The 11,011-nt window shown below is 40.6% G+C and overlaps 1 protein-coding gene across 1 annotated transcript; it reads right to left on the bottom strand.

Moving 5' to 3' along the window:
- slc30a2 (solute carrier family 30 member 2) lies at positions 1-10,373 on the bottom strand. Its single transcript, XM_076272528.1, has 8 exons — positions 10,281-10,373; positions 4,931-5,139; positions 3,062-3,208; positions 2,464-2,617; positions 1,910-2,135; positions 892-997; positions 510-644; positions 1-146 (listed from the first exon to the last, which is right to left on the bottom strand). The coding sequence occupies exons 1-8, from the start codon at positions 10,358-10,360 to the stop codon at positions 1-3; spliced, it is 1,203 nt and encodes a 400-aa protein (XP_076128643.1). The 5' UTR covers positions 10,361-10,373.
- Positions 10,374-11,011: the final 638 nt, after the last annotated feature.

Genomic DNA, 11,011 nt, shown 5'->3' with positions numbered 1-11,011 from the left:
TTAGTCCAGCGGGTCCTGGCACTGAGCGCAGTGGACCATGTCCTCGCAGTAGTGCTCCACCTGGATGGTGGTGCTGTAGAAGCCAAACTTGGTCTGCAGGAGCTCGGTGGCCTCTCTCAGAACTGCCTGTGGGTCGGCTTTGTCCTCTGATGGGGGAAACAAACAAACTGGAATTCTAAATTCCCAGATCTACTGTACATTAAGAATTCCAGTGTGAGTATCCTGAAGGGGTGTTCACACCAAGAACTATAACTAGATAACAGCAAAAAAAGTAGCTAATATGAATCACAACATCCACACATGAACATAATGTGTACATAACAACATGAAGAATGATATCTCTAGGGTCACTTTCAGTTATCATTATAGTTGAATAGCCCTTTGGTTCTTAAAAGAATGAGCACAGACCATTTTTAGTACCGGTAAATGTAAATATATTACATACTTACTATATTATATACAATGTTAGTCTGTTTATTACAGGAATAGTGAAGTTGGCTGTGCTTTACCAATAGCGACGTGGACAGACAGCAGCGATTGGCCTGCAGTTAGAGCCCAAAGGTGCAGGCTGTGGATGGCCTTCACACACTTCAGAGACAGCAGCACCTCCTTCACAGAGTTAAACTCAATGCCTTTCGGTGCCCCTGTGGAGAAAAAGCATTCACGCTCAACACCGGAAACTGGAAACAGAACACAGCAATACAGAAATGACTCATAGGTCAGAGCATGTACATGTGTAATGTTGATATCTACATGTACATTAAAATTGTTTCCTTGAAATATTGTAGAGGAAGTTCCTATTTGAATGTCTGAGCGATTTTCCTAGTCAAACAATGGTGAACATGACAGTCGGCATCCCACATTTATATAGGACACTGACAGTCTCAGTACCTTCCATGAGTATCTGGAAAACGTCCTTCATGATTGTGAGCGTGGTCGCCAGCACAAACACGGAGAACAGGAAGGTGCAAATAGGATCGGCGACTTTGTATTCAGGCTGAAAGGAAATTACGAAAGAGAGAGAGAGAGCATACAACTTAAAGCAACACCAAAGAACTTTCCCTCTGTCGCACGCACACTATTTGTTTATCCAGCACCGGCTTTGCAATTAACAATGTCCACAGACAAGGTAGAATAATGTTGCATGATTTATGAAAGTACGATGTATTGCGACATCAAACGCAGAGTCAAATGTGTAGTTTCTTATGTCTCATTCCATTGAACTACAGATCCGCTACCCGATCTGGCAAACTTACATAGTGCGGTTATAGCCGATAGAGGGCTGCGAAGCGAATGCAGAAGTGCCGTTCACCCTGTTACAAGTTGATGAACCACTGAAACGATTTTGGAAACATTATTTTAAGGTACAAAAAACTCTTTGGTGTTGCTTTAAGACACAGCTAGGCAAATAGAATCAGATGGTAAATATGCCTGGTGCCAGATCACATTAAGCCACAGAACTATTGTAAAAGGGGTTTCTAGTTTCATTCCCTCTGAGGATTAGAGGGTGGTGCAATACATGACAGAGAGCTGAGTGGAAACAATTTATCTTGTAGTTTAAACAGTTCCCACAGAGCGGTTTCAATGTGTTCCAATTATACTGAAGTGGAGATCTGCAGAGCTTTGGGTTTCATGTCACTGGTTGCAGCTACGTCATGAGAAGATCAGGAACGTATTCATCCTTGATTCAGCTGTGATTTAGGATAGCAATGATGTTAGAGTCACAGGAATGTGTACATTCAGTAGTCTGAACACCAAGCCAATAAGGATGCACAATATTATCGGTATCGGCTTTCAACTGGTTCAACCAGTGCTTCCAAGTCAAGGTCAACAAACTGATCATATAAATATACATGTAGAAAAGGAGTAAGTGAGACAAGAATGTGACAAAATTGTTGTTTAAGCTAACCCGGAAGTAGATGATGATGGCCGCCACCATGACCCCCACACTCTGCAGGAGGTCTCCCAGTACGTGGATGAAGGCGGCCCGCACGCTGGTGTTGCTGTGGCCGCCCAGGAGGCCGTGGGAGTGACCGTGACCCACGGGGCTCAGGCTCACGCCATTCTCGTCAATCTTTTGGTAGCCGGCGCCGTGGGCATGGAAAGTGGTGGAGTGGTGCAGGATGTAGGCCATGCTGCGGAGGAGCAGGAACATGGCAGGGTCACTTTCAACCACTATTATTCCAACACTGGTCTACTGTTATCGGAGTTAATGTGAATATGGAAAATCTGATTTTGAAAGGAAGAAATATTTTGAATCACAATATGATTTTAATATTTGCAATTTACTGAGATATAAAAGTTAAGTAATTGAGTTTAAATATTTAGGTGATTTAGATTGTAATCTTTGGAATCTTAAAAGTTGCTCTACAAAAGTGCATAACATAATATTCCATGATGCAGTAAAAGACCATCACTTGGTTTAAAAAGAAAAGCCATGAAGTAAAGGACCCCAGCACTCACATGATGTTGACCACTACAGCACAGCCAGAGGTGAGGAGCATCACGTGGCTCTCAATCTCATAGTCATTCCGGACGATCCTGTCAATGGCCAGGTACACTAGGACACCTGTCACAATCCAGATAGACATGACCGACACCAGCGCTCCCATGATCTCTGCAGACACAAATGTAACGAGAAAATCCATTCTGCTATTCCGTATTTACACAACAAACACTTGTGTCACATTTCCATTCAAACTTGTGCAAACGTGTAATCATTCAAGGCTTATTTAACTCATTCAAGGCTTCTGGATAAGGTTACTGTCTAGTCTTTAGGTTCTTGTTTTGATTATAGTTGATAGCAAGGAGATATATTGAGTCATAGACAAGCCCATGTCAGATGTCAAATGTAGTGCCATGGTAATTTCTCTCTAAAGAGGACCACTGCTTTGGTATTGCCATGGCCATTCCAAAAGCTAAGTCTGTCTTCATTGTATTTCACGAAGTGCTTGATCAATAACTTTTTACTATTATTATGCTGCAGAACAAGTAAATAATGTTGTATCCCGCATGTCTCTGATTAAAGAACCAGCAGGCAGAGCGTGTCGGGGAGCCTCACCTGACCGATGCCAGCCAAAGTTCATTGTCTTTGTAGGTGGCCTGGATGAGATCCACAGAGAGAAGAGACTGACCATCATACTGCCAAAGTCTGTCAGGAGGTGAGCAGCGTCTGTCATGATGGCCAGACTGTGAGCTAAGTAGCCCCCTAACAACAAACAAACAAATTAAAGTTGCATTAGGATGTTTAGGCTAGTGTAGCAAAGTCATAATTTAGTTTAAATAAAGTTGTGTCTCTTTTGTGAGCTTCTCCAAATTTATTTTCTCATGTATGTTAATCTCTTAATGGTTCTGTTAATGCTTGCTATTGTTTCCGATGGGGAATTATGTGAGACGCCTGCAGACTTTCTCACGAAGTCTGGAAAGGGAATGGGAATAAATGCTGACAAATCAACCCTTTGCCTCCTCTGCATTACTTCTAGCCATATAAAGACTGTTTATTTATGAATCATGTAACTGACTGGTTAGAGTCGGTTACACTAGCAACTTTTATTGTTGATGAGAAGATGAAACAGAACTGCTAGGGCATTAGAAGAGATAACCTCAATGCAAGTGAACTGCGGGAATAAACGTTGGGTAAACTTGTGTTCCTCTTCAGGTTTGATGTCAACAAATAATAATAGCTGAACTGCTGACTTGCATCTCAAGTCATGTCTCTAACCTACGCAATGAATTAAGTTAATTCACCATTGGTTGGTTGATTCAACTATTGGCAAACTTTCACACCTTCTAGCTATCCAGTTAGCTCACATCATGTTTGCTTGTCATTCATGCAGTGCTCTCAGTGCACGCTAGGATCGCCAGTAATGTGAATAATCAAGTATTGGCAATATCCAATAGTACTGGTGACGATAAGGTGGTAGGGGGCCCCCAAATCAAATTCTTAGGGTCCCATCAGGGCTTGGGACGGCTCTGCTAGCAAGCTACCCAGCTAACATCCAACAGTGGCACTGATAAAAAAGATCTAGCCAGAATATAACTTATTAACTGAGTTTCCGACTCCAAGAACAAAACTACAATGCAAGTTCCTATAAGGTCCTATAATATTCACTTTTTATCTCCATATACCCTCACCTGAGATTATGACAGAAATGCAGCTACAGTACCCACTAAAACATACCTTACAATCCTAAACACCACGTTTCTTTAAGGGACTGAGGAACAGAGAAGTTACACCTCATAGGTAGACATTAGGTGTAAGGTGTAACTTCAGGAACCAAATTTAGACTACATCCAGAGTTCAGTGGGCGCAGGTCATGTTTCAGAATCTAATTTCCGAGCTGGCAGCGTTCAGACAGGAAATAGTTATTTTTTTCCTCGCTTTTCAGGATGCTGACTCCAACTTCCCGCTGCGGCTCCAGACCAGAGGAAGCGAGCAGGATTTAAATTGAATGCTTCTCTCGGATGATTCATAAATTGGCTTTACGCCCAGACCCTAACTTTGAATAAAGATTAATGTTTGAACGGTCGACGGCACTAAACACTTTTTTTGTGACTGCTAAGCTCTGTAATGACTAAAAACATTTATCTAGATCTGAGCAGCCGAGAATGGATGATCATAATCTAAGAGTTACAAGCCTCCTGCACAGAACTCAGCTTTATATTCGGCCCACGAGTTTGACTAGTTGAAATATTACATTTCATAAATGTCATGCATATGTGTTTACAGAAATGTGCATAAAACACACAAAAGTCACACACAACTAGATAAGAAGAAAGGCCATTCTCTAAACCACATTCTCAAAGACAAGTCAGCATGTTTTGGATTATGTGGTGTTCTCAGTGACCTCCTAAATGAGTTTAGTGTGTGTGTGTGTATGATGGTGTAGAGGGGATGGTGTAGATGGTATCTGCCTCAGGCTTCTCTCACCGATCACCTCTCCTATCATAAACACCAGGCACACTATGGAGGCGATGTAGAGCTTCTTCTGAGCGAGCAGCCGGTCACCACTCCCCGTGCCGGACGCTTTGTGGCCAGGACAGTGGGCGCGCACGGCCCGCCTCAGCTCGATGGCCCCGGCCACATCGCCGTTCTCCACAGGCATGCTGGGATAGCTGTCCTTGGAATCTGGAAATTCACTACAACAAAGAACAAAATAGGATTGGAGGATATTTCATTTAACAAATGCTTTCTAGAAAAATAAAAAAGACACAAGAAAAAGAGGCTAGATAGGTGGTGATCCTTTTACTTTTTTGTACTTATGAGACCGCTGGAAGTCAAATTTCGAGAATGGGGAAAATGTAGCCTACTGTTAAGCAACACAGGAACTAAATATCATATTCATGCACACCATCATAAAAAAGCACACCTCTCAAGTTCCAGAAACAGACGGTGATTAGACCCCCCCCCCCCCTCCACACACCCACCCCCGCTCTACCCCAAGCCCAGGTGCTGTACCAATGAGGAGCTCTATAATGGGACTAATGGACTGGAACAGAGAGAGCCTGAGAACCCCACTCATACCCCCCCACCCCTCCCTCACCTCCCATAGACACACACACACACACACACACAAGTGGACACATATACGTACACACACACAGACACGGCCACGAGGCAACTGTGAAGAGGTGGCCAAGTGGAAAAGAACGCATGTTTAATTATACCTCTGAGACGTGTGCCTCATACTCACTTACACACGCATTCATAGATACAGACATTCACACATATGCATACACAATTTTACACACACACACACATACACACACACTTTACACAAATCTCTTTTCTTGGTGGGGGATGTTAGAGGTCAGTGCTCAACAGTCAAGATGTTTAAAGAAAAGCAGACCATTATATGGGGGCAATAGAATGCTATCCCTGGTGATGTTAAGTTGTCATGGATGGGCAGACCAGCTCTCATGTCCTCCACAGAGTTAGAGTGAAATCATTTGCTGAGCGGAACTGTGTGAGATTCTGCAAGGTGCTGTATTGTATAAGTTTAGGATCATTTTTGGGTGGCTGCTTTTCATAAGGCATTAACCTTTTCCCCCTGAATAAAAATAAATCCCCTTGAGTTTCAATCTCCAGCAGACAATCTGGGTACTGTGGTAAATCATTTTAAAATCTTGAGGGTCTTTGTCTTCGCTAGAATTTTGCTGAGGCCTTATTTTAATAGATTCAATTTAAGCAATTTTCCCCTAAATGTTATTATTAACTTCATTCTGATAGTTGGAGATTGAAAGGGGACTTGAAGATGTTTAGAGAGCAGCTGAACACCGTTTCAGCCTCTACTCAAGTTTTAAAGCTCAATCAAGACCCTGCCTATAAGCACCACCGCTCTCTTCTACAGGCAGTGTCTGGACCCAGCAGTGCATGAAATCAGTAGCTGTTCCTCCCTGCATTCAACAAAATCATTACACACACAATTGCATCTGGGTTTTGCTATTTGCTCTGAGGGAAGGCATTATTTTTTATTGTCTTAATAATCATTTCTCAAGCACCTCTACACCTTTTTTTTGATCAAAAGTGTGTGTGTGTGTGTGTGTGTGTGTGTGTTTGTGTGTGAGAGAGAGAGTGTGTACACGTGACACATGGATAGATTATTCCCCGAAGGCTCAAAGGCACTCTGATATTTGTGAGAGGGGAAGCTTGTCCGGATAAGGAATTGCACCGTGTGACTCTGTCGTGTGTCTTACAGCTTTAGTTGCCACACATGATATGCTCTTATTTTTTCTTAAGTAGGACAAAATGGGCTTGTGCCAGTGATATAAGCTTCATACACAAAACACTAATAACATGATAAAGGGATTCTTTATTGCTCAGCCTATCAGTGTCCAAGCATATCTCCTGAAATGGCATTTCAACAGGCCACCATGAGTTGTTTATGAATTTAAACTAATGGGATGGTTACAGATGGGACACTTGGGATGAAATTGACACTATCCCAATCTTGTTGTTGAAGATGTGATCAATCTTCTCTACAAGTCCACCAACAGACCCTAGCTGGGCAGGATGAGATAAGAAAAATCCCATGGCCAACAGTACATGTGTGTGTGTGTGTGTGTGTGGGGGGGGGGGGGGGCACTAGATTGTGACAGTGATCTGGAACATAGCACCAGTATTTCTCTCAAGACCCTATCAAGAGAGACATCTTGAAATAGGTGCATCAGAGTGGCCAATATCAATTATCGGCCCCTAGAGTGATATGGACTTCAGCGACTATTAATTTGATGAGTCCACCCGTTTTTTTTGTTTTTTTTTGCCTCTTCTTTTTTTCCTTAACCTACCCTTTCCTCTACACCCTTATACCTCAGCAATGCTCAGCATTCTTGACGAGGCCAAGTGATTGTCTGGCACTACCCCAGATGAATGTTAGCAAGCTGCATTTTACAAGACACTTTCAAAAAGCCTTAGAGTTCTATTTACCTTTACATGTCTTGTATACAAACATGACTGAACATTTTGTTAGAGCTTAGTGTACCTGAGCAGCCATGAAAGCATGGCTCCTCCAAAAACATTACAGCACTTAACAAATGAGTATAACCGATTAGATTACTGTAAATTAAATTACATTTAATTGTCATTGTGCACAGGTACAAAGCCAACAAATTAACGTCTAACCAGAACTGCATTATTTACAGAACTGCAAGTAACAGTATTGCTACCACACAGATATTGCTATAGCTTATGATATGTATGGGCTATGAATGGTGTAGTGCAGAATACATACTATTATGGTATATTAAAATGTTACTTATATAGGTGTATTGGACAAAGTTGAAGAGTATGCAGTGCAAGCATGGACAGTAAATAATATGTAGTTGGTCATATGCATACAATAAATAACTATTCACTGAAGGGCCTAAAGGTTCAATTTGTGAACAATATAGATGATCTACAGTATATAGGGAATATTCACACAAAATGACAGAATGGAACCTGGTATGGGAACCAAGCATGGTATCTCCTTTAACAGCATAGGGTCTTAAAGGGGCACATTATTTGTCTGGACTAGATTATATCTAGATGTGGTGTGTGGCCTTAAAGCATATTCCCCATGGACTCGTGAGGATGAACTGAAGCAAATCTGCGGTATTCATCTCACAGGAGATTTGGCTGCTAGCTAGGTGGGGTTTAGTTTTCTTCTCATTTCAGCTCATTTTTCTGTCATACAGCTTAATAAACAAACTCAAAACTGCACTTTTTTGTTCTCCTCTTAATCTCTTCTCATATCATCACTCTCTTACTTTCAGCCTGGCTACATTATGTAGGCTACATGAAATATAAAAATAAAAGAATAAAATCAAATAAACAAATCAACAATTGTTATAACATTCATTTGTTGTGTTTATGTAAAAACGAGCCATACGTTAATGAATGAGGTCACATGTCCCCGTAATTACCGGACTGGTTTAGATCTAGCCTATTCCCCTATGACCCATCTCTGAAAGACAGGATTACTAATACGCTTTAATTGAGTAACTATAGCCAAATCTCGTTTTACTGCCATTTTGTGACTACGCAAAGAGAAGAGATCACTTAAGATTTAAGAGACAGAGAAAATGTTGAAAAAAGAAACTGCCTATTTTTTTTTCTTTAAAACAAACTTTTGTGTGTTTTCTGTAGTCTATTCATTCGATGGACATTAAATAACGTTAAAAATAATTTTCTCCCAAGAATGATCTTGGATGCATATTATCTCAAAGATAATCATCATTAGGTTACATATTAATTAGTAAACTGGTGATTGGTGGTGATAGGCTGGAATACAATAGACTAAAAATGCTGTAATACAAGTAGACTAAAAATGCATCGGGGTCATTAACCACACAATTAAATTATGTGACATTACCAAGACAGTGCATTTTCCCTACGCAATTAAAATAAGCTTGTTAAATATTTTGTGTGGAACGTCTAAATCGGGATACCTGCAAGTTAACATAACACCGAATCAAGTCACTGTAGCAAGTCGCAACTGTAGTTGCACTGTAGCACTGTAGCAACCTATGAAGCAGTCCTGCAGAACATATTTAAATTCTAAATATACTTACGAGTCTACTCCAATATAATCCATATTGTTTTTACGAGGTAAATCATTTGCAGTGCAACAGCGAGAATATCAACTATACGCAGTTACGTGACGACCCTGTCCAAGGTGCTGAAACGGACTAGCCTTCCGTCTGAGGCGCATGAAGGGTGTTATTCTTCACGTCCTTCTGCTACTACCTGTGGTCAACATACATTGATGAAGCCAGTATTTTTTTTTAACTAATCAGCAATTCAATACAAATAGGGGAAGAAACATATGTTTATGAAAAATGTAGAAATCGGTCAATTTGTTCATCTTTAAAGCACTATTGAGACGTTGACCAAAGGTAATATTTAGGCTTAATGCAAACTGTCACATGCAGGTCTAGCTTATTTCAAGATTTTGCATTGTTATTATAATTAAAAAAAAACAATGTAAACGCTACACAAAAACACCTATTTAGAGCAGGCTAATTGTGAAATGACCCAATTTCATTTTGAAGCATTACATTTATTATGTGGTTTTAATATTTTATTTTCAGCATCTGAACGGATGGTCCCTTTTCTGCATCGTATCCCATGATGAGAGATGATAGGTTTGCAGGCTATACTCCCTCAACTTCCCTGCGGCCATTCGTCAAATACTGTCCACAATGAAGTGAACTGTGAAAATGAATTTGTTCATTCACATAAAACATTTCACACACCGTCTGGTTAATAGGAGTGCGTCGGAAGCATAAGAAAGGTTTCTTTTGGAACAATGAAAGCCTTATATGTCTAGATATTCGGGACACTGTAACTATAATGGTTTGTGTTTTAATGGACACATTATATACTGTATGGTGTTACTAAAAGCATCTTACAGAATTAGCCTAAATAGATCTCTTGAGACATAATGGCTATATCTGTTTGATGAAATTGATGGTAATAATATATTATAGGCTACCTTGCCGATGAAACACTGCAGATCTTACCGTTGCAATCCCTGCTTCACGTGAGAAATAGCGCCAGCGCTTCCAAAATTATTGAACACAAAATCAAACCATTGCCAAAATGATAGCCTATTTTAAAACTATGCGTTTTAAGCTATAGCCTATGTATTAAAAATAAATGTAAATCAAATATTGTGTATAGTTGCAGAAGGCTGCTGAATTCAAAATTAGTCTCAGTATGACTTTTACCAGCCTGCAGCCAATTACATGAACGAGGTAAAACATACAATCAAAACAGAACAAAACAAAAAGGCCTATACCTTTTCAGTTGTAGTGAATACATTTTGGCATTCTTCTCATTTACAAGCTGTGATTTCTCAGAATTCACCGGAGCTTCCATGGTGTCATCCGTGATTGCCTGAATCTAGTGGAGATATTCTACCCTAAAGTCTTTAGAGTTTCGGAGCCAATAATAAAGCTCTGTTTCATTAGTCGGAATACCCTCCGTTCCATTCCTGTATGAAAATGTTTTTAAAGAAATTCCTCATCGCTGCAGCTTTGACAGCATGCAGTGAAAACGAAGGGTGAAAAGAGTAGTCCCGTTGCTGCAAGTACGAGGCGTAGGCTACCTACTGTGAAGTGTGAAGTGGTGCAGCTGGCTATGAGAGTTGCCGACCCCACACACACGAGCTCGCAAGAGCGACGTGACGCACCTCCACGTGCATTTTGGAATTGTCTTTGGAATGAGCTGCACGACACCAATTCACATGTAAACCATTTTCCCCACGATCTGTTCTATAAAGAGGTGTTTCTTCTTTTAAGGCAAGTGCATGAATTATAATCGATAAACTCCATTATTTTTTAATCGTTGTCTGGTAGAATCCTTTCTGCAGGTGAGCATCAGTTTCCTAATATATCTGATCAAGCCTGCCAGTGAGAAAACGAACAGCCTATGCTGCATTTATATTTTGGGAACGATGTAAGACGCACATCCTTATGGTTATAGTTAGGCTATTATGGTTCATATTCAGAATCAGAGATAGATTTCTAA

This window comes from Alosa pseudoharengus, unplaced genomic scaffold, assembly GCF_046254945.1.
Source record: "Alosa pseudoharengus isolate Yale_2024_CS ecotype anadromous, Long Island Sound unplaced genomic scaffold, YU_APseudo_1.1 YU_APseudo_1.1_scf_7, whole genome shotgun sequence".
NCBI lineage: Eukaryota > Metazoa > Chordata > Actinopteri > Clupeiformes > Clupeidae > Alosa > Alosa pseudoharengus.
The sequence above is the reverse complement of the archived record's forward strand: the minus strand, read 5'-3'. Positions and strand labels throughout refer to the sequence as shown.